The sequence below is a fragment of the Phaenicophaeus curvirostris genome, chromosome 3 (assembly GCF_032191515.1).
Source record: "Phaenicophaeus curvirostris isolate KB17595 chromosome 3, BPBGC_Pcur_1.0, whole genome shotgun sequence".
Lineage (NCBI taxonomy): Eukaryota > Metazoa > Chordata > Aves > Cuculiformes > Cuculidae > Phaenicophaeus > Phaenicophaeus curvirostris.
Window position 1 is genome coordinate 63,197,043 of NC_091394.1, and position 23,884 is coordinate 63,220,926.

The window sequence follows — 23,884 nt, forward strand, 5'->3', positions numbered from 1 at the left end:
CTAGTCTGAACACAGAGCTAGAAAATTACAGAAGACCTATGAGATGACGTGATGTGGTTGTTTTATCTTCATCAGCACGGCTGTATACTTAGCATGGCTGGTTGTGTTGTACTTCCACCATCCTGAAACTGCTGATGCTGGTGACTCCCATATCCTCTTTATGCAAATTTACCTTCCTGTTTGATATCAGTTTGATGTCCAGGATTACTAAATAACCTAATAGGAGCTTAGGGCTTATATCCACGAAACAATATGAACATTTTTTTTTAATATCCGAAATGCAGCTTTTAATAATTGTCAGTGATTTATATGTGACAGTCATTGGAATACCTTAAAAATTAATACATAAGTTCAGTATTCTTTTTCCACATGAATCATTGTTGACAGAAGTAATGAAAGACAAGATTATTCTGTTTTACACTTTTTCATGTTAGAGCCATTTTCCTATTTCAAGTCCCTTGCGTATCTTTCTATGTGACTGAAGAAAAGCTTTGGATGAGAGTGGAGATTCTGCAGTTTTGGGGGTTATTTTTACATTATAGATGATATCCAAAAGAGAGGGAAAAAGCATTTTACTTAGTTGTCTTCATTAGTTACATCCAAGGACCTGATGCTTGGATGAATTGTGTAACTTCCCCGCTGCCATACATACATTATGGAAATATGCTGCTTGGTGGACTCATGTAAAAACTTGACTTGTGCAACTGATGTCAAGTTTTGCCTATGGCGTTTTTCTGAGTGGGATCAAGTCCTGAAGGGCTCCCTCGTGCAATGAAGGCTTCATGGCTTAGCCCACTGGGGTTACATATTGTTCTTGGCACTCTTAATTCACCTGGCTTTCTACATTTCCAGGTAGTTTCACAAAGAAACTGACATTTTTTTTTCTCACCTCTCTTGAATGTTTTTTCCATATATTTTTATATATTGAATTAATCCTGTTCTTGAACCGTTCATGAACCAGTCTCTTTTTAACCCTAAATTTGAAAATAAGTCTGTTTCACAAGCTGACTGATAATTTTATTAAATCTATCTTTTTCTATTCCTTTCCAGATTTCATTAAGCAGAGAAGGGCAGGACTAAATGAATTCATTCAAAATTTAGTTAGACAGCCAGAGCTATGCAACCAGTAAGTAGTTTCGTTTCTATTTTATAAGAGCTATTTAAAAGATATGAAAAGTCAAATATAAAACCGCAAATTATGTACTTTTAACCAGGAAATGTATTCTATCTGTTCAGTGCTCTTAAATATAATAAATTTTAATTTGGTTGTTCGTTCCTGTAGCAAAAATATGCAGACTGATGAACAGTATAAAGATGTGTATTTTCTGAAACTGGTCTACAAATAAACTTGCAGGCAATTAACTGATTTTAGTTCAAGGGCCATGGGTTCCAGCCTGAGCTCTGTTGCTGTAGGGCAGGTGTTGGTTTTGCAGGTAGCTTTACTGTTTGAAAACTCTGCTGTCACTTGCTACTATGTTGTCCTTCTGGGAGTAAGTCACTGGCTGCATCCTTTTGTTAAAGCAGTGCACTCCAGAGCTTGTTTTAAGCATGCTAACCAAGTAGCTTAATCACCATGCTTAGGTAGTTTGGGATAACCAAGCTGACCTGCCTGAAGCTAATGAATAAGCTTGCACATAAACTGTTCCGTGAGAAGAACTGCAAGTGTGTTAACCTCTCTCTGTGAGACAGTGATGGATAAGAGATGGTGATATGCTAGAGTCTGCTTCAGTTAAATCTGGAGGACAGTGCTTCAGCGTGTGAACTGATTTGGGGGTTAAACTGCATTATTCTTTCAGTTTAAATCTATACCGAATCAGTTTCAACTAAACATGTGCAGCTTTCTATGTTCCTTGGGATAGTAAAATGATAAAGCTCTATGTTTGGCTGTACTGTTAAGTAAATGTCTTTAATACGTATCAGTATTATCAGCCTGTCAGTACAACCTGTGAAACTGCCTGTTTCCCACAGGGAAAAGAAAAATCTCTGAACAGAATATTGGTGCTGTTTGCTCTGTGCAGTCAGATCATTATTATTTTTTTCCGACTAATGAACTATTTAATATCCCATTAACCTGAAATATGTACTTCCTTTCTTTTTTGGAAAGAATTACCATTTTATATATAGTTCCTTGTGATAAGTGGAAAAAATTTTGAAATAATCTTTACAGTGAAATAATTTTCCACTAGAACAAATAGTGTGAGGTTTGTGGTCTTAGTTCTGTTCTCCTCTGGGAAAAGTAGAAAGTGTTTTACAATAACTTATTATTGAAATCTAATCTGGTTTGTTACATTAGGGAAGGACACTGTTGTTTTTTTACCACAATCCCCTCCCTTGTTTGGTTGTCAGTATGTCCAATTGCCAAATATTTTATCTCAAAACAGACTGTGTTTGTTTTCCAAAGGTAAAATGGTGCTTTTTAAAATGCATATCACATGATTATGTGCTTAAAAAAAAACCAAGCCAAACCTCAAATCCACTTGCCTTCTTAAATTTTTATGACCTTTTAAAACTGTTTTTGCCTCAGATGCATCTGTAGAGAAATCTTATGTTTCTTGACATGGCACTGAGCCTGTCTGATCCATTAAAATGACTTAAACCACTATCAAGAAATAGGTCTTACAAAGTCAGCTTTTGGTGCTGTTGAAAGTGTTAAATAAAAATCTTATTAGGCATAGTTCTAAAATAAAATAGAAACAGAATTTTGTCTTTTGCTGTTCTTCTTCTCCCCACCTTTAAAGTAAGTGATTTTCTGTGGAAGAAGCAGCCTTTAGTTGACAGTTCATTTAATTTTATTGTAAATCCTCTATTGTTTGTCTTTTAATAACTGCAAGGTACGTTGTTTTTCTGGAGTGAACTTTGTTACATTTTGCAGTGCTCTTGCAACAAATCCTGTTAATAATTATATAATCTGTCACTTCTCTATGTGCCAGTGAATGTAATTAGTGAAGAAATACCAAAATTCTGTAACCTTGGTTGGTAGTGGGTTGATTTTGTTTTAAAATCTTCTAAAAAGTACTTAAGGAATATGTAGTGACTGAGTCTTCATAGGTAGCCCACATCATTGCTTTCTGAGACTGTTTTGCCTTAATGTGGTAATTAAATTTGATATTAGGTAAAATAACTTAGGTAAAGTTACTAATGCGCAGAGAAATCTTAGGGGCCTATGTATTTTCACAGCACTTTAAGTAAGTCCACCTTCAACTAAACCTTTTAAGCATTCAGACCACTATTGGGATGTCATATTTTTAAGTTCTGCGCAGGAAAAGTGTTTCACTAAAAGCTTAAGGATGGTTCATGATGATGTTTCTGGAAAGGAAGGAACCTGAACATCTGAATTGGAAAGCATAAATGTCAGGGTCAGTGTGTTCAAGATGGTAATGTTCACATTATTCTCTGAAATGTGCAGTACTGTGTTCTTTTGTTTGTTTGTTTTGTTTTGTTTTGTTTTGTTTTCCCCTTTCTCCTCCAGTGGCCTTTTTTCTTGGGTCTGACATGTTTGTTGGGTATTGCATCAACCCCAAACCTTTCTGCTCAGTAATAAATCCAACAAAACCCTGAAGTGCTTGAGTGATTAGAAAAAACCTGTAATGGTTGATAAGGATTTTCCTGCAGTCGCTGTCAGGTGGAATACGGGGGACACAGAAGAAATGTCAGAGGGGATTGATATCTGGTGTTGCATTCCCCTTGCTGACTGAATAGGAGCTGGAAGTTTGTTACTTGTAAGCGCTGTGGGGCCCCCTAAATCACGGAGCAACTGTTCAAATCAGGCTGTTCTCCCCCTCAAATGTAGGACTTCATTGAAAAAGTAATGCGTTTAATTGTCTGTCAGAACATGTCCAAAGAAAATCTGTTTGAATCTTAATGTATAATAGAGGGTGCATTGAAGATGTAATGTAGTTATTTTTAAATAGTGCAAAGTAGCTCCTTAATGAAAATGAGGACATTTGCATAACACTTGAAGAACACAAGGATAACAATACCCTGCAACCTCTGTGGGGATACGAGTTATCAGCTCTTTAAGTGAGAAGAAGGGTTCTGCATTTCTTCCCTCGAAGTGACTAGATTTTTCTGGTTTCAAAGCCTGATGAATATGAAGCCCCTGGATTGTAAGATCCATGTAATGCAAGCCTTGCATTATATCAGTTGTGCTCTTTTAAAATCCTACTGTGCGTTATGGTTTTTTAAGATTTTCCTTTCTGTTAGAAAGCTGGTAGTGTTTTACTCTTCTGTTTGTTTTATTTTTTTAGAGGTGTGTGGAGAAGAAGAGAGGACCATTATTTAAATCAAATGTGTTCTAAACTTTAAGGTTCTGTCACTGGCAATTTTACCATTTTGCTTCAAAATTTCTATAACTTTTTGGACTTTTTCCTATTTGTGGGTATAACCAGAAGGTTTTTTTTGTGTGGCTTCATATGTTCCTACAGGAAGGCTAATGCAGAATGAGTATCACAGAAGGAACTGGAGGTAATCCATAAAAAACATTTATCCAGTCAGTTATAAAAATACAGACAAAACCAATTTTCGCTGATAGTATATGTATAGTATATATCAAGCATCTCTTTTTAAACTGTTTTCCTGATCCTTAATTTTTGTATGTGACTCTATTTTAGGAACAGCTTCAGTGTATTTTAAAATACATGGAGTTAGTATATGTAATCTAATGTAGCATAGAAGTCCTACCAATCTATGTAGCATTTTAAATAATGTGCTGCAGTTTTGGCTAAGAAATTGGTATATTAAACTTTTTGTTTTCGATCACTACTTCTTTGCAGTGCTTTTCAAAACTAGAAATGTGAACAGTGTCACATTGATGAGTTAGGCTTCTGGGTGCCACGTATTGCAGAGATTGTGGAATACAGTAGCCTTTTACCAGGAACGGATTTCTCTTTCTTTTTTGATTTTTTTTCTGCTGTGGATTCAGTCATGGACAAAGTAACTATAGTAACTATTTGAGATGTATTACAACATGCTCTATTTAATCAGCCAGTTGCCCAGATTAATTAATGCTGAAAGGTAACTAAGGTCTAATTCTGTTGTTTTGTGTAGTGGAAAGCATTATCTATAACTTTTTATTCTTGATTTTACTATATCCAAAGATTTTTAAACTTAAATTGTTGCATCATAAGCCAATATTACTACAATACTCAAACCACAGTGATTTTTGTTTTCCTGAGATGCAGGATACAAGACAGACCCTGAAATAGATCAGGATTAGGAGTTCGTATAAGATGGGAGGAATTAAACTGAAATCGCAGAATTGTGGAAAGGTGAGGGTTGGAAGGGACCTTAAAGATCATCCAGTTCCAACTCCCCTGCTGTGGGCAGGGAATCGTCCCACTAGACCAGGCTGCTCAAGGTCCCATCCAACCTGGCCTTGGACACCTCCAGGGATGGGACATCCACAGCTTCCCTGGGCAACCTGCGCCAGAGCCTCACTGCCCTCATCGTGAAGAAGTTCTTCCTTATGTCTAGTCTAAATCTTCCCCCTTCCAGTTTAAAACCATTCCTCCTAGTCCTGTCTCTACATGCCCTTATAAACACTCCCTCCCCAGCTTTCTAGTAGCCCCTAGAGGTACTGGAAGGTTGCTATAAGGTCTCCCTTCTCCAGGCTGAACTCCAACTTTCTCAGCCTGTCCTCACATGGAAGTTGCTCCAGCCCTCTGGCCACCTTTGTAGCCCTCCTCTGGAGCTGTTCCAGCAGATCCATATCCTTCTTAGGATAAGGAGTCAAGAACTGGACACAATACTCCGAATGAGGTCTCACAAGAGAGGAATAGAGGGGCAGAATCACCTCCCTCGACCTGCTGTCCATGCTTCTTTTGATGCAGCCCAGGATACAGTTGGCCTTCTGGGCTGTAAGTGCACACTGCCACGGCATGTTGAGCTTCTCATCGACCAGCACCCCCAAGTCCTTTTCTGCAGTGCTGCTCTCGATCACATCATCCCCCATCCTAGCACAGAGGTGAGGCTGACAGGTCGGTAGTTTCCAGGGTTGTCTTTTCTACCCTTTTTAAAAGTGGGCACAATATTGCCCTTTTTCCAGTCACCAAGGACCTCTCCCTATTGCTGTGACTTTTCAGATATCATGGAGATTGACTTGGCAACCACATCTGCCAACTCCCTCAGGACTCTGGGATGCATCTCATCAGGTCTCATGGACTTATATATGTTCAGGTTCCTCAGGTGGTCACGAACATGACCTCCCGTACAGTGGGAAAGGCATTACCTCCCTGGTCCTCTTCTTGTTGTCCATTGACCCAGGAGGGGTGAGGAGAGTGGTTGTCGATGAAGTCTGAGGCAAAAAAAGTTGTTGAGTACCGCAGCCTTCTCTTCACTTGTTGGTACAAGGTCACCATTTTCATTCATCAGTTGGGGTATGCTTTTTTAACCTTCCTTTTCTGAATGACATGCCTGTAGAAGCTAAAATGATGGTGAAGAATTGTGTCTTGTTGCTGTACTTTAGACTTGAAAGGCTGAAGGTAACTAAAACAGATTTCAAATAGGGTTTAGGAATACTGAATGTAAGCAGCGGAGACTGAGAACCTCAGATAGCCTAGGGCATGAATTAGGTTCCATAATGCTAGTATAAAATACAGCAGCTGGAGTAGTGTCAGAAGCAGTTCATCTCTTGCTTGTGATATTCTGTTTACAGAAGTGTGGAGGGTGAAGTGGATTGAAAATAGAAAAGCAAGTATATCTCCCGTCCTTGGAGGTGTTCAAGGCCAGGTTGGATGGGGCCTTGGGCAGCCTGATCCAGTGGGATGTCCCTGCCCATGGCAGAGGGGTTGGAATTAGATGATCTTTAAGGTCCCTTCCAACCCTAACTATTCTATGATTCTATGACGATTCTATGATTCTGTGATCTACTTCTTATATAAAACTGCCCTGTTTTATATGTATTAGGGATAAGGTTAAAGAGCAGCTCCACAATAAGTTAGTGCTTTCCTTGTACTGAACAACTCATGCAGTGTTTCCAGTCAGTGACTGCCCTGAGACCTTCTCAAAGGACTTTATCACTGAAATTTAGGTAAGATAAGCAGACTGCCTTTTAGTGAACTGAAGGAATTTGAAAGATTCACTTCATCTCTTTCAAGGGATGTACAGACTGTATGTGATACCCATTTGTTTAGCAATTAATTTTGTGTCGCTTACATTACATTATTCTTTACTGATTTACTGTGCTGTGGTTTAGAGGGACATTACATTCCTTTGAACTTATACTGGGTAAGCCTTGCTTCCTGGGAGCGGGTACTTAGAATCCTCTTACTTTCCCTCCTTTCTCCCAGTCTTCTTTTGTCGCGGTCGGGGCAATCCACAACACGTGGAAGTTGTGGGCCAAAAGACCATCTTTATTGATTTTACAAGACTTTTTATATCCCTTCCCGAGCTGCATGTCCATGCACGATTGGTTTAGCTGAAGACTGACAGTTCATAATTGGACAACTCCTTCTCAGTTGTAACTTCATAATTGGGCACCACCTGCGGCCTGGCAACTTCCTAATCTTGTTTACTCGGCTCTTCTTGGCACCTTCCAGCTTCTCCAAGGATACATGGGTATCTATTCAAGGCCAATGTTTAAGTTCACACACTCTAAGTCCTTGGACCAGCTGAGGTTTCCCACATTCTTTCCGCAGTCCTTACCAAGACAGAACCTTGAAACCAATGCTGAAGTTAAAATGCTTCTTCTTAGGTACTGTGGTAGCCTCTCTTGCTGGTTCCTGAAGGATAGTGTTTGTGTCCCACAGGTGACTGGAATGATTTCTTAACATTGTCTTGTCAGTGCCCACCTAGAATGCATTCTGAATACAAAATCACCGTCTTCCTCTTTAAAGTAAAAGAGGACAGGAAAGTTACTACCACGTACCTCCTGGGACGTGGATCTCTCTTTGGGATACAGACTATGTGTTTAATTCTCTATTGTTTTGGACTACTTCATTAATTTTGGAAAACTAGAAATAGTTATAAACTCTTCAGGTTTTTGAAAGAAAGTTGGTTTCCTGGTGGTTGTTAGCAAGTTAGAACTCATGCTTTGGATAGCGTTTGTTCTCCTAATAATTACCTTTTGATGCAGTTCTACAGAGCATTTCCTTATGTCTTTACATGTTTATGCTTTAATACGTCAGGATTTTACAAGTGGAAAATTTTATGTACTGTATGTAACACATTCAGCAGTTGAATTATGTTGCAGTAAAAGCATTTCTTGTACACGGAATTGAAACATAAAACTTTGTGATGAGTAACTCTTCTGCACGCTGCTGTTCAATCCTATGCTTCTTATAATTATGGCTGAAAATTGTGCAGATTATCAGTGTGTTAATGAAGTTAACTCTTCTTGTAGCCCAGATGTCAGAGCATTTCTTCAGATGGATAACCCAAAACACCAGTCGGACCCATCTGAAGATGAAGATGAAAGGAGCAGTCGGAAGGTAATAGAAGAAGTAGAACAATCTTCTAAATTTTGGCTACCTGAGGTCAATCTGAAGTATATTCATTACTGAAGATGACTGGTTGATTTCACAATAAATCCCCTCCATGCTCTTTTAAATAAATGTGTTCCACTGTGGGCTGCAAGGTATTTTCTGTCAGATGTGAACTGCAGAGAAGGGTAAAAGTGGTTGCTAGCTTTGTCTTGCTTCTTCCCCACTTGCTATGGGAGTTGAAGAAAGAGCTTTAGTCACAGCTGTCACAGTTTTAGCAACCGCTTCAAAGATTCTTACTAAGAACATCTGGCAACAAGCAGGGGAGATTGAAAGTTTAATTGTCTTCTTGTTTGCTTATGTGTTTTTTTTTAAAGAGGGAGAGAAATATAATTCTCTCAGAGGGGGGAAATTCCAGTCTTTCTAAAAGTCACTCAGGAACAAGGATGGATTTGATTTCATTTCGCATATAACACTGTGTGAGGTCTGAAGCCTCTTTTGTCACAAAAGTCATGGCTATATGAATTCCCTGAAAATGACTTTACAGTCTCCAGAAACAGTGTTGTTTGGGGGAGTGGGAGGGGTGGAGAGTGTTTCTAGGAATGCAGAAGTGCCATGTTTAAGTTTATTTTCTCTATTGCTTGCTTCTTGGCATACAGGTGTGAGCTTAGTAGTTCTTTTCTTATTCAGCCTCTGTTAAAGATGTAAGAGTTATCATTTTGGTTTGTATGTGATCTACATTTACTGTTTTCTGAAAGTTTGACTTCCAAAGATAGCAGTCTTTTCTGGTTTGGGTTTTTTTGTTTGTTTTTTTTTTTAGAGGGCTTGTCAGCGCTGTGAGCGTGCAGTGAAAGCCTAATTTAAAATACCAGTTTCCCCCTCCCTTTGAAATATACATTAAGTAATATGGAATGATCTAAACCTTCTGTAGAAAATAAGTGATCTGTCATGCCACAGCAAGTTCCAGAATAGTAAGAGAGCTAATTCATAATGGCCTGGACCACTGTTTTTGATAAAATATTCACTTTCCCATAGTTACTCCAAATGATGAAGCTGAATAAGAAGCAAAACCAAATCCTCAGGAAAAAAAAAACTCAAAACTTGCATAGTAACATTACAGAACTATGCAGTACCATAGTGTGATTGGCTTTTGTTAGTGAATAGTAGCATCCAGAGCTGCTGTACGAGTATTCTCTGCCTCCATAGGAGTACTGGTTTTGTGATGCCTGCTAGGCTGTTCCCTGGTAACCTGTATTTGAAGGCAGTTTGTCCTTCTTTGATAAAGTCTGAAACCACAATGAGGTACTGCTTTTTACATCAAAAACATAGTGGAGAAAATTACCTAAATGGCAGTGCCGCCTTCTTCTCCCTGTCCTTTACAAGTTCTGTATGGGTGTCTGCTGGTAAGAGTCATGCCCTCCCTGGAACTGAGTTAGTTAACCTTTAATGTCAGGATAGAAAAGGTTGGTAATGCTTTTTGTGGGCAGGGAGAATGTTCACTTCTGGTTGATTGGTTATATTTTTTTTTAAAGCACTGTCTTTCATTAGAATTATTTTATTGGTAAGGGCTCTGAAAACTTAGAATAAAAGGTAGAAAATATATTCCTAGGGCAAATACAGAAAGACTTAAGTTCTGAGTAAGGAACAAGTTGCTTGCTGAAATGCTCTTAAAGTTTTTGTTCCTAATCTTGTCCTCTGTGTCTGGACGCAATTATTTTATTACCTTCATCCTTGAATATGAAGTGTGTAGAAGTAATTTGGCAAGGTGATGATCACCAGATATTTCAATTTAGGAAGTTTCCAATCTGGATGTTAGATTTCTTTAAACATCTACTGTAATAAGTGTAAAGGTATGGATTGAGCAGATTGAGCAAATTAATAGAGTATTTTGAAATTAATATTGGTTGAACTACAAGAGTAAAAAATTTAAAAAAATAAATTTAAAAATAAACCTCTTTGTCTCTCCCAACAGTTAAACTCTACCTCACAGAATATCAACTTGGGACCATCTGGAAATCCTCAGTAGGTTTCAATTAAATTTAATAAAAACATAGTTCAATTTAATGTAAATTTTTTATTTTCATGAAATTGTCTCGAAATTAATTCTAATACCTGAAAAATTAGACTAAGTGTAATTGTTAATAGTGTGAAAAGTTCTTTGGCCTTTATTTATTAATTTCACTGCTGGGGAGGAAGCAAAACATTTAATCCTGTGCTAAATAAACAACCACTTTTGACACTTTTTTTTTCCTTTTCACCTTCAGATTTTATTAATCCGCTCTCCTATTACTTAAGGATGCTATAGCAAAGATGGCCTTGGGACCCAGAACTGTTAAGAATGTAAACAGTTTCTGAAAACAAGTTTGTTTTAATACAGGGCAAAGGATTAGCTTGCCTTGTCGATACTACAGACCTAGTTACTGCAGTTGTAACTTACTTCTCTGTTTGGTGTCTTGTGTAGAGTTTCTTTTCTCGGTTCTGAGTGAATCTGTGCTTTTCTCATCTAGATAATTGCTATTTTGGTTTTGCTTTCCTCGCAGATTTGTTCTGGGCTAACAGGAGGAAATGCTTAGTAGATTGCAGGAAGAAATGAAATTTAAGAGTACTTCCCTTCAGGGGCAGTAAATGGATAGGTGTGTGGTGATGTAACTATTGTTTCAGGATTTGAAAACAGGGATAATTGTTTTGCTGGCAAAAATATCTCTGCATTGTATTTAGGAAAAAGTGAGGGAATCCTGGGAAATAACTGAAAGGTGTGGTCATGTGGAAAGTAGAAAAACTGAGAGTGATCTCACACGTACACGCACAAATGAGGAGGGTGTTAGGGCCTCCCTCCTCTCACTATAATTCAAAATGACGGAAGAATGGATGGATGGAAGGATGGGATAAGCAAGAAGAGATAACAAACTTGATCCTTCCTTGCCTCGTGTAAGTTTGAGAATCCATTTGGCCCTCTGGAAATGAGAAATAAACTCCAGGAAAAGTCATGGGAAAATGGAGACTTAAAAATTACAAGAAATTAGACTATAGAGAATAAAAGAACAGCGTTGCTCGCCATTTACATCTTAAACTTAACTAAAGAAAAAACCCTCAAAGGATGCAACTTGGAGCACTCTTACTGGAGGAAAATGGAATTGCAAAATGAGGAGTCATCATCGCCGAGGGAAGGTCTGCAGAAGTCTAGGTGTTGGGTTCTTCATTCTAGAATGAAGAATAAAGAGGGGGTGCTAGCGGGGTGCTTCTCACCTTACATCTCAAGTGCTACACTAGACTGCTGTACAGCTATAAAGCCTGTCATTTCTGCCCAGGTGACCTGTCTCCTTCCTAAATATCTTTCAGCGCTAAACCAACAGACTTCGATTTCCTGAAAGTTATTGGGAAAGGCAGCTTTGGCAAGGTGAGCTTTCATATTACTGTGTCTTATCCTGGTGCAAAGATGCCAGCTGGTGTCTTGTGTATTACTACTGTTCACTAGACTTGGCCAGAGGTTTTGGAAGTGGTATCAGTCTAAGGTGGCAAATAAACTGTGACATTGGATCCCTGTTAATGCTTCTTTATAGCCCTGCCATTTTTAACCCAGTGTAGCAGTTGGTTTCCTCAGATCCCTTGTTGGGAGTAACAAAAGGGAGCATTTCCCTTTCTCATTAACAGCAACAGGGATCCTCTGTTTCCCCCAGAGGGGAAGGGAGGTACCCCTGTGCTTATGCAGTGGCTAGAGTGTGCATCCTACATTTCCCTTTGTTGGAATGGACTGTTTTGTGAAACCCCATATGCTATGGAGCAGCGTGAGCAACAGCCCATTGGAAGTGACTTAAATATAATATTGCTCTTCTACAGAGATGCAACAAAGAATCCTTCTTGAAATCTTTGATTTTGGGTTGTTTTTCAAGTTGTTTTTCATCATTAAATTATCTTTAAAACTTAGAAAACCAACTATAATTGATCTTGAGATTCAGCAAGTCCTGGAAAACAAATGTAATAATTCAATCTTTCCTGATACCACTGTCATGATAGATTTTACTGGCCTGTGAGCTCATTCTATTGGTGATTATGTTGCTGATTCACTGTATTAAGAGCAAAGAAACTTCATTGTGAGGAAAAGTAGCTCAAATACTTTCTAGTTATGTTGAATTTATGAAAATGTTACTAATAGAACATGAACTGCAACAATCACATTTCCTCATTTGTTTTGAATTTCACAGGTTCTTCTTGCAAAACGAAAACTGGATGGGAAATACTATGCTGTCAAAGTGCTGCAGAAAAAAATTGTTCTTAATAGGAAAGAGGTGAAGAGAAATACTCTTTTTCTACCCACTTCCCTTTCTTTTCCCCTTAATTACAAAATCATTCTGGTTTACTTATTGATCTTTTACTTCCTTACAGCAAAAACATATTATGGCTGAACGTAATGTGCTTTTGAAAAATGTGAAACATCCATTTTTGGTTGGATTACATTACTCGTTCCAAACAACAGAAAAGCTTTATTTTGTCCTGGATTTTGTTAATGGAGGAGAGGTATGTGGTGGTTGTGTTTGGATTTGAGGCTCTCTGTTTTCCTAATTCTAGGTAGAAGGGGCGAAATAATCCTTGACAATGGACTGCAATTAGTATTGTCCCAATTTTGAAAATCCTGTTACTTTGTGCTGTTAGTGTAGACTTCTATAGCTCTTCAGACCCTGATCCTCTTCTTATCAACAGCTTTAATCCCAAACTTGCTCACGGTTGTCAGATACTAATACTGTATTTTACAGCTATGTGAAGTTAACTTTATTATGAATTATTCTTATGTTGGCGTTTTTCACCATGTAAGTCTCCCTTTTCCTCTTGTATCTGTATTAGCTGAGATGCCAGTATTTCAAAAGTATAAGGAAGGAAACTGGCAACTGAATTTACTTCATTGATATTATTGGGAGCCTTGGGATCTGTGGCCTTGCATGGTCTAATTACTTATTGCCAAATAGCCCTCAGGATTCTTTTCCTTGAAATGATGCTGTTGAATCCTAAAGGCCGTTAAGTAACTTGGGGGAAAACTTGTGAAGAAAATGGAGAAAGCCTGTATACATTTAAATAAGATGTTCTGAAACAGTTTGTCTTCTGTAGGGAGCTGTTGCTTTTCAAAGTGCCCTGTACTTCTGGGAGTGCTCAAGAAACTCGTGTATAAACTGTTTGAATAGTCAGCACAGTTGAAAAGGATATAAAATGCTGCTTCTCTTCCTTCCAAAGATTTTGTGAAAAACCAGTAGTATTTGGACCTATCTAGGAAATTGTGATTGAAGAAAAGTTGTGATTGAAGAAATCAGTGTAGTGGAAAAAATATTGTATAAAAGGGACTATCCAACATACATGCTTCAAAGAAGAGCTGTGTGCCTTGTTGCTTGTTGAGTTTTCAAATTGGTACCTTATTGGTGTAAAATGTACATATTTGGAAGGTCGTACAGGTGAACAGGAAAGAAGGATGAGACAGGATACCATTGTGGACAATAAAATGCTGGTAGCTGAAAGAACACAGGAGAAGAGGTAGAATTTAAATAGTTTGTTTTGGCATATCTCAGGGTTTCCTATTATGTCACTGCAGCTGGATGTACGCAGACGAGTATTAAGTATATTAGATAAACTAGGATGGGATATGAACTGGAGTATACTTGTACATTAGTTCAAATTCATATGGCCTTCTGTCAGTATTTATAATGCACCTACAGCTGGTGTTCTGACCCCTTCAAGTGTCACAGCTGGGACAAGGTGGGCCTTTCTCTTGTCTGATGTACTATCATCTTATTTAAAAGATATTAGCAGACTCCTGGTTTGCTGTGCTCTGAATTCATGGCCACAACTTAGTTTGACATTTTTACAGGCAAACTAAAATACAGTTCAGAACAACTTTTGAGTTTGAATGAAGTGCTTGCAAAGTTCTCATGGCTTTTTTTTTGTTTTCCCCTGAAGTCTGTAGGTGGAAAACAGAAAATTCCTGCTTAATTAAAGCTTTTAGAAATTGAATGGGTAGTGCAGTTTCATCTGTATGGCTACGATTTAGTCTTTGGCTAGACTTCTGTGTCTGCTCACACTGTTCAAAACCAGACAGCTCTGAGTGGTTGAGAGAATTTTTGGATCAGCTTGGAATATACATCTCCCAAAATGAACTCAGGTGAAAGTAGGTGGTTTCAGAATAAAGTTATATAAATACATACATACAAAATGTTGAGTACAAGCATATACAGAATGGAAGATTACTTGGCATCAGGTTATATTCTGTTAGGAGGCTTTCTTGAGTGATTTAATCTTGCCAACCTCTGTTCATAGCTTAGTAGTTTATTCTAGTTCCTTTTTGACTAGTCTTGGTTTTAGTGGAATGTCCTTACATGTTTGAGGTACCTGTCTATTTCTGAGCTACAAAAGGAGGAGAGTAAAGGAATAACAAAGTCATGCCAAAAAACATTTTATTTCATGTTTTTTTGTTTTGTTTTTAATGGACTGCTAAATGAAATTATGTTTTGCTATTAAAAATACATGTTACTAACCTGATTTTTGTGTGTGTGTTATGTTCTTTCTTACTATTTTCATATTTACAGCTGTTCTTTCACTTACAAAGAGAACGTTCATTTCCTGAGCACAGAGCCAGATTTTATGCTGCTGAAATAGCCAGTGCACTGGGCTACTTACACTCCATAAATATAGTGTACAGGTAAGTTTATTAAATGTATTCTTGTCCTGCAGAAGTTAAAAATGGGACAAGTTGCTGATTAAAACCACTGCATGAAATCACCTAATGCAAAATTTGACTGTAACAGTTTCACCAAAACTTTAGAGCTTTCAGCTGAAGAATAGCAGTCCTTGCCTATGAAGCTCTTGTGCTAGTGACTGCTGTTTTGAATTAATACAATTTTCTTTTTTAAATGCAGGGATTTAAAGCCAGAGAACATTCTCCTAGATTCACTAGTAAGTGTACAGCATCATTATTTGGTTTCTATATTCTCTTACAAAATTGGCATTTGGGTGTATCCTCATGTTGAGCATGTTCTCTTTTTAAAATCCCACTCTTTTTTAAACAGGGTCACATTGTGCTAACAGACTTTGGACTTTGTAAAGAAGGGATTGCAAGTTCTGATACCACTGCAACTTTCTGTGGGACGCCGGAAGTATGTTGACAACTTTCTCGGTTTTTGGCTAGTAATTAATGACTGTTGACTATTATTAATATTTCTGTAACTGGAACATCAAGTACTCCATTTTGTATAGTTGGAGCCTTGAATTCTTTTTAACAAGCTCTTTCATGAAACCAAACCAAAGACAAGCTTCTTGCAGATCTCTTCTTTGTCATTTTTACTAATACCCAATGTCTCCTACTTACTACCCACATCACCATAACTAATTTCTTCCTTCCTTCCTTTGCCCCATCCCTTTTCAAACATCATTTCCTCCCACATCCCCTAACTGCTAGCTCAACACAGAGCAGTTGGCTTGTGTAACAGCTGCAACAGATTTGCCAAAAAGAACCTACTTATCATATCCTGTTGCTGATTTTTTTAGTAAGTTTATAAGGACGTAGTATCTATGAGTCTTGAGCAAGTTTTGCGTGTGCATGAAACGTTGAACTTGCAGACCAAGTTTATTGGACTGTGTTTTCTCTTTTTACTGAGAAACTACGCTGGAAACACAGAATCTGGAAGTCTTGAACATGTATGAGGGTTTCACTGAAATGCCACAATTAGCGGCTTTGATAATTTGATAAACATACTTTAAAATACAGAAAAGGCGTTTGATGGCAGTGGAGGATGAGTGAGGAGTAGGATTTAGTTGAAACATTTGGAGTCAAAAACAAAACCAAAAACCAGCAGGCGGCAACACGTGACAGCTTACGCTAGTTCTGATAAGAGCCGGAATCCATAAAGCTGAGTGGTAAATGTAAACTGAAACAATTTGTTGAGTATTTGAACTTTCATAGAATCATAGAATGGTTTGGATTGGAAGGGACCTTAGAGATCATCCAGTTCCAGCCCCCCTGCCCACCAGACAAGGCTGCCCAAGGCCTCATCCAACCTGGCCTTGGACACCTCCAGGGATTGGGCAGCCACAACTTCCCTGGGCAACCTGTTTCAGTGCCTCACCGCTCTAATCATGAAGAATTTCTTCCTAATGTCTAATCTAAATCTTCCTCCTTCCAACGTAAAGCCATTTCCCCTCATACTATCACTGCATGCCCTTGTAAAAAGTCCCTCCCCAGCTCTCTTGTGGACCCCTAGAGGTACTGGAAGGCTGCTGTAAGATCTCCCCGGAGCCTTCTCTTCTCCAGGCTGAGCAACCCCAACTCTCTCAGACTGTCCTTATAGCAGAGGTGCTACATATTCTCCTTTCCAAAAGGACAATGTGTAGAACACTGGTAACTGTGAAAATCTGTGGGGTTATTTTTCTTATGTTCAGAGGCTTGGTCTACACACTTACCTTGGGCTTGCATGAATTGCAGCATAAGAAGGTGCTCATGTTGTTGCTTCATATGAGTTCTTAAAATATCACAACTATACATAGCAGTTGTGTATTAGCCTTTCTTATCCAAGATTTAGAGTAAAACCTTTCATAATCCTGCTAAAACTGTAATGATGTTCTCAGAGTTGAGTGACTTGGTGAATTCCAGCACCTAAAAAGCTCAAAGGAGGTTGTGAAAGGTTAAAAAAGCTCCTTGAGCATCTCCTTGCTTTGAGAAGTTAGAAACATTGTGTGCTGTAGATGAGGATTGACATGACGATGATCCAGCCATATTAATATGATATTACACACTCACAAAGAATGGTCTCATATTAGGAAATGGCTGTCCTTGTGCTGTAGTGTTAGTAAGCTCTGTGATGATGAGTAGATTTCTTTCAAGGCAGGTGGAGATTACTTACTGTTGTCATTCAATGTTTGATGGTATCGTGTGTTTATTCCAAATCAGTCAAGTGAATGCCTATTTGACAAGAATGTCTAATTTAGCACCTCACAACTCATGCCCTCACAAAGATTTACAATGAAACTTAATATAGGTCATACATTTTCTTAATAACGATAGATCTGAAGCAGAATTAAGATCTTCTTTAATTTTTATGTACCAGATGGGGAGGATGCAGGCTGAGGATGGCAGAATAGATATGGCTAGAGTAGCCAGCTCGCTGAGAGATGTTGCCTCTGCAACGGTGCGGCAACCTATCTGAAATGTAAAACAAGTTTCATAACAGAGGTAGCAAAGTAGTTTGGCACAACAGTATTGTGGAGGAAGGATTGTTTCAGTTGGGAATACAACTCTCCTTCTTGGTAAATGACCAGATGGTGGTGAAGTATTTACCAGGTTTGTTCAAGGACAAGATAAATACTTAGCAATTACTTAGTAATACTTAAAATTGCTATGAAGCAACTTTTCCTGAAGGTTTGTACTGTGATGCAACTAAAAATCAGGTTTTATTCTTGCCAGTCTGATGCTCTAAAATACTTTTTTATTGACATTTTTTGTTTTTATTTTAGTATCTTGCACCAGAAGTCATTAAAAAGCAGCCCTATGACAACACAGTAGACTGGTGGTGCCTTGGTGCAGTTCTTTATGAAATGCTTTATGGGCTGGTATGTATTCATATGTGAAAGTAACTGTGAAGTGTTGTTAAAGGTGCTAGCTTTTGCAAAATATTGAAATACTCCACTTAAATGGATGCACAATTTGTTTTATATTTAACATCGCACCTGGTTTTCTCTTTTGGATTTTGCATTGCCTATAGATGTCAAAGATTTACTTTCCAATGAACTGTTGGACATCAACTCTAATGAAGACAAGTGTCAACACTTTGAGGGAATGAGAGAGTAAACGGAATTAACAGGGATAATACCCAATAAAAAAAGCCCACTTATATATGAAATTTTGCCAAGTACTAGAATAAATAAAATTCAAATACTTTTTTTTATTTATGTGTCCCAGACTTCCTCCTAGCTTTTCTACTTATTGATGCAGCATTAAAACAGAATATCTTACTGTGCTGCTTCTAGTCATATGTAGTCACTCTGGTAACAATCTTTGTTGTCTGTTATCAGTTCGCTTGAGTTTCTACCTTCCCCCATAGGACCTTCAATAGGGAGATAGATTGGATTTTCAAATCTCATGTTCTTTTCAGGCAAGTTCAGTGGGAGATTTGAAGCTAGGTGGCATCTGTGGCTATTTACAAGTGTAAGAACATGTTAGAAGAAGAGGAGGTGGGTGGGGAAGGAATGTAAAGATCTGACAATATTGATGACTGAATCAGAAGTTAGCAGTGCATAGGAAGAGGTAGATTTCTTCTTCACTGCTAGCAGTTTGTCATCCATGTAGAATCATTTACTGTTCAATATGCATGAAACAATGTCACATGTGGTATCAAATTAATGTATAAATTTTATTTTTTAGCCTCCTTTTTACTGCCGTGATGTTGCTGAGATGTATGAGAATATTCTTCATAAACCCCTGGTTTTGCGCCCAGGAATCAGTCTTACAGCCTGGTCTATTCTGGAAGAACTTTTGGAGAAAGATCGGCAAAGCAGACTTGGAGCAAGGGAAGATTTTGTAAGTAGTGTCCTAATTTATCAATCCTTACTTCATTTAAAGGGACATCAGCAAATTTACATGCACAGCACAGGTTTAATAGTTGGAGATAGATTTCTCTGTTACATCTGTCTTTGTTTTCCTCGTTTGCAAGAAGGTGATTCAAGAAAGCATGGATTTCTTCAGAACTGTCATGAGGAATGATCTAGAAGGACTTCTTCCATTCATAAATTTTGAGATCTTCGAAGTCTTCCTTTTGCAGTCTTAACATTACATAGTCTGTTGAACTTGTGACAGAGCATTTGGACTACAACGTAGTACGTTCTCAGTATGGAGCAAGATGAAAGGATGGTAGCATTTAGCACAGATATTTGCTGCTTCATATCCAGTAAGCATATTGCTGAGTTGTTGAAGCAGTCACTTCTCAATGATCTGCTTTACAAAACTTAAGGCAGGAGCAGGGTTGCTAACAAAAAACATTCTTGCTCTGTGGTAGACTTCAGGGTGGTTGATTTTAAGGCTTAAAAGCAGAAAATATGATCCTAAAAGGAAGCAAGTTTGTAAGGGCAGGCTACCAAATTTTAATTGCTGTTTTTACCAACTACAGTTTTTATTGCAAAGTAAATTGTGAATAAATAAACAGATTAATAACTTTACTTCCTTACATGCACGCAGTCTGAAGTAGTATTTACTATGGTGCACAGGGTGTTTTTTGTGAAATATCTAAAATCCTTATTCTTTTCTGCAGCTTGAAATTCAGAAGCACCCGTTCTTTGAATCTCTCAGCTGGACTGATCTTCTTCAGAAGAAGATTCCGCCACCATTTAATCCTAATGTGGTAGGTGCCCAGTGCTGCTCTAGTTCATACTTGCTGAATTTGTGCCTTTGAGGGCTCATCCCTTTGCAAAGTGTGTTTGTTTCAGAGCAGTGAAGAACAGGAACCCACCAGTGCCGACTGGACTTTTGAGTAGTCACACTTCAGCAGTGATACTGTCTTGTTCTTTGCTTAAAACTGAGTTTGACATATCACTGTTTCATCTGCTCATTCCTGTCAAAGTTCTGTCACTTTTTGTGGGATATGTAGACCAAAGAAGAAAATTACAGGTAACCTCTTTATTTGAAGAGTTTCCAAAAGACTGATTTCCTGCTTTTGGGGTTTTTTTTTCCAGTTATTGGCTCTTAGTCGCTGCTTTTCTTTATCCTCCTATCAGTTTAAACTGTATCAACCTGCGACTGGTTGTCCAATAACTCAGGGAGGAGCGAGGAAGTCATTCCTAAAGTCACATCAGAGCATCATCTTTTACTGAATCTGTATCTGTTTGGTGAAGAAGCCTTTGCGGTCTTGTCTCCCCTCTGTTACTAAACATTGCTGTGGTTTAGTTCTTAGGTGTGTTACTGGGAAGCTGATCTGTCATCGCCAACAAGGCCATTGCTAGAATTTAACACTCAGAGTTGTATTGATGGAAAAGGCAGAAAGATAATTTGGTGGAGTTTGATGGGTTTATTTTCTGGGTTTTGGCTTTTAAGGTGGTTTTTATTTGATTGAGTTAGATTTGGTTTGGCGGAGGAGATTGTGGTTTGTGGGCTTTTCTTGTTGTTTGGGGGTTTTCCCCTTTTTGCATCTCCCTAACAGTCATTTAAGAAAGAGACATTTCTTTGTGTTTCATAAAGATGCACAGGGTTGTCCTGAACTCCAGCTGAAAAGAAACAGGCAGGCTTTTAATAGCTTTTTTCAGGGATGCTGTGGTGTGCTTCCTTACTTTTCTTTTGCTTAAATAGGAAAGAACAGCATAAAGTACATAGCCTCAAGAGTTAAATTTGAAATCTAAAAGACAAGCACAAGTTTAAAACACAGTATTAATATGACAACTGATAGATATTTCTGTTTTCTAGGTTGGACCGGATGATATTGGGAATTTTGATGCAGTGTTTACAGAAGAAATGGTCCCATACTCAGTCTGCGTCTCTTCCGATTACAATATTGTTAATGCCAGTGTCCTAGAGGCGGACGATGCATTTGTTGGATTTTCTTATGCACCACCTTCTGACGATATGTTTTCCTAGGAAGTTAGAAGCCACCAGTGTTTTGAAAGTCCTGGGGTAAACAGAAATGTTAGGGTTATGGACACTTTCCAAAATAGTGTAACTAGTGCCTCGTTTTGTATGTAGGTTTGAAACCTATGAACAAACTTTCTCTGCTGTATAGGAGGAATTTGGGCATTTTGGATGGCTTTCCTTGGTGTTTGAACTGTTTATTCCTGCTGCAGAAAGTATTTTTTAAAACCTTTAAAAAGCATTCTCTACATACTATTTTTTAAGCAAAAACACTGACTGTTCTCCTCAGTCCCTTCAAGTTTACATTCATACCTATCTAAGATTTGGCTAGCACAAACAGCAGCAAATTTAGTAAGTTTATAAATGCTTTTGTACCTATTTACAGTGACTTTGTGCTTGAATTGTAACTATGCAAATTGTATTTTGTATATCCTGGTTTAAAAAGGTAATTGTTTTCCCTATTATATCACTTTGAAATATATGTTAATTTACCCGTCAGCACTTAAATGAGAGGTTAATCTAAGTTAAGACCAAGATTCTTAAAGAAATTCTACACAATGAGAAGTTGGTCATATAAAACTGGATCGTTGCTCTTGCTGAAGTACCCATTCACTCAACTGGATTATCAGAGGGATGGGGGATTACTCAAAGCAAGGATGGAACAAATTAACCGTATCGATTTGATAACATTACTGACCACATGTTCTAGTTTTCGTTCCTCCCTGAGATAAAGACATCTTTATTTCAACTATATTAAAAATATATTTTTGGTTAAAACTTTGCTTTTCCAAAGATATAATATGCAATAATCACTGTTACTTTGAGAGGCTATCTTGCTTCGACCTTTTAGGGGTGGGTGGTGAGGGGATCATGCCAGATGTTAGGGATTTTTCTCACGGATTTATAGTTTGAAACACTAATATGTTCCAAACCGATTGTATTTCAACATTCATAGCTACTTGTCTTTGCATTCCAGTTTGCACCATTTTGAAATCTTCACTTGATATTAGGGGGGAAAATATGTAAATAATGCTGATAATTTTTAAAATGTGAAAAGCTGTTGTATTTCTCATAACATACACATGTATGGATGAACTGATAATTCTGAACAATTTCTGTTTAAGGAAATTTTTTTTAACAATGCAAAAGTTGACTGCAGTTACATTGTATAAAGGCCTGCCACGGTATTAGTTTTATTATGTATATTACTTGTAAATAACAACTTATTTTTGCCTGTTACTTCAAAAATGTTCTGTGTTTTTTGTTCATAAATACGTTTAGTTAAATGCCTTGATCTGAGAGAGGTTGCTGTCTCAGATCAAGGCATTTCTAAGACACTGATAAGTAGCTAGAGTTGAATCTTAGATAAATTTCAATATTTAAATCCTCTCATTTTTGACAAAATAAGAACTATGTAAGAGAAATGCTATCTATATTGCATCAAGATCAGTTAAAAATTGAGAATATTTGGGAGCAGAGTACATCAAATCAAAATTCTGTTGACATTAATGTTGCATCAACAGTGAATCATTAGACAAGTAGAAACTAAAGCAGGATTAGGATTCCTTGCTTATCTTAAGGAGTATCTCCTATAGCAGAGTCTCCTGCACAGTGATCGAGCGATGCTGAGCAGCTACTAGTTAGTGAGGTGCTGGAAGGAGTGGCTTGGTAAAAGAAGGTAGGAATTGACATTGGCACGGAAGGGAGAAAGAAACTGTCTCGTTTTGGGGAGTGATTAATTTTCAATAGTGCAGCTCTGTGAAGTCTGGAGAGGTTTGGAAATGGCTGTGTCCTGTGTTCAGGACAACTAACAACCCCAGGAATCCTGTTCTTGCAGCTCTAATCATTTGGAAGCAACACCCTTACCCTTTTTTTTTTTTTTTAAAAACATGTATTTCTGATGGACTGGAAAACAGAAATTGATCGTAAGAAAGAGTATCCTTTCTCCTACTGAATTTTTGCTCTGCGTACTCTGAAATGATTGTGGGCTACAGCAACTGCCTTCTCCTTACAGCAAGGGACACATCCTGTAGCTGTTTTTGCTTCTTCCAGGAAGAAAGTACAGTACTGTGAGAGTTGCAAAGGGGAGAGGATATTTCAGAAGGTATTGCGATGGGAGGTAGCACCTCTTTTAGTTTAATACTTACTATGGTGTCAGTGCATGACTCTTTCTTAGTGGCGTGCCTAGGACTGTGGCCCCAGTAAAGCGAAGGCGGTGCCCCCACAGCAGCTCTGTGCCCAGTGGGGCAGAGACACCCAGAAGAGCTGGTGGCTGATGTGCTTGTGCAGCTGTGGGTCATAGGTGGGCTTGGGTTTTGCCTTCACTTAAGGTGCAGAGAGAGTTATTTCAAAATGTCTGCTATTAGCTTGGAGAGATGTACTCTGCCGGGTAAAAAACTGGAACTGTGGTGAGTGGAGTTAAATCCAGTTGGTCAGCAGTCACTAGTGGTGTTTCTCAGGGCTCAGCATTGGGGACAGTTCTTTTTAATACCTTTAGCAATACTCTGGACGAGGGGATCAAGTACTCCCTCAGTAAGTCTGCAGATGACAGTAAGTTATGTGGGAGTGTTGATCTGCTTGAGGGAAGGAAGGCACCTAAGAGCATTCTGGCTTGTATCAGAAACAGTGTGACCAATAGGACCAGGGAAGTGCTCCTCTCCCTGTGCTCAGAACTGGTGAGGCCGCACCTCAAATACTGTGTTCAGTTCGGGTCCCCTCGCCACAAGAGAGATGTTGAGGTGCATGAGTGTGTCCAGAGAAGAGCAACAAAGCTGGTGAGGGGGCTGGAGAACAAGTGAGGAGTGGCTGAGGGAGCTGGGGTTGTTTTACCTGGGGAAGAGGAGGCTGAGGGGAGACCTTGTCACTATCTACAACTGCTTGAAAG

At 38.4% G+C, this 23,884-nt stretch overlaps 1 protein-coding gene across 2 annotated transcripts in view; it reads left to right on the plus strand.

Moving 5' to 3' along the window:
- SGK3 (serum/glucocorticoid regulated kinase family member 3) overlaps nucleotides 1-22,242 on the plus strand; it is a 30,570-nt gene extending 8,328 nt beyond the window's left edge. Inside the window, exons 4-16 of one of the 2 annotated variants that reach the window (XM_069854207.1) lie at nucleotides 1,051-1,126; nucleotides 8,339-8,426; nucleotides 10,390-10,439; nucleotides 11,757-11,814; nucleotides 12,620-12,703; nucleotides 12,801-12,932; nucleotides 14,984-15,096; nucleotides 15,314-15,350; nucleotides 15,464-15,550; nucleotides 17,904-17,999; nucleotides 18,811-18,966; nucleotides 19,694-19,783; nucleotides 20,839-22,242. In XM_069854207.1, the coding sequence (XP_069710308.1) occupies nucleotides 1,051-1,126; nucleotides 8,339-8,426; nucleotides 10,390-10,439; nucleotides 11,757-11,814; nucleotides 12,620-12,703; nucleotides 12,801-12,932; nucleotides 14,984-15,096; nucleotides 15,314-15,350; nucleotides 15,464-15,550; nucleotides 17,904-17,999; nucleotides 18,811-18,966; nucleotides 19,694-19,783; nucleotides 20,839-21,009 (1,238 nt within the window). In that variant the 3' untranslated portion in view covers nucleotides 21,010-22,242. Of the gene's footprint in view, nucleotides 1-1,050; nucleotides 1,127-3,646; nucleotides 3,806-8,338; nucleotides 8,427-10,389; nucleotides 10,440-11,756; nucleotides 11,815-12,619; nucleotides 12,704-12,800; nucleotides 12,933-14,983; nucleotides 15,097-15,313; nucleotides 15,351-15,463; nucleotides 15,551-17,903; nucleotides 18,000-18,810; nucleotides 18,967-19,693; nucleotides 19,784-20,838 lie in introns of those variants that run through there. The other variant, XM_069854208.1, reaches the window with a different exon arrangement.
- The last annotated feature ends 1,642 nt before the right edge of the window (nucleotides 22,243-23,884 follow it).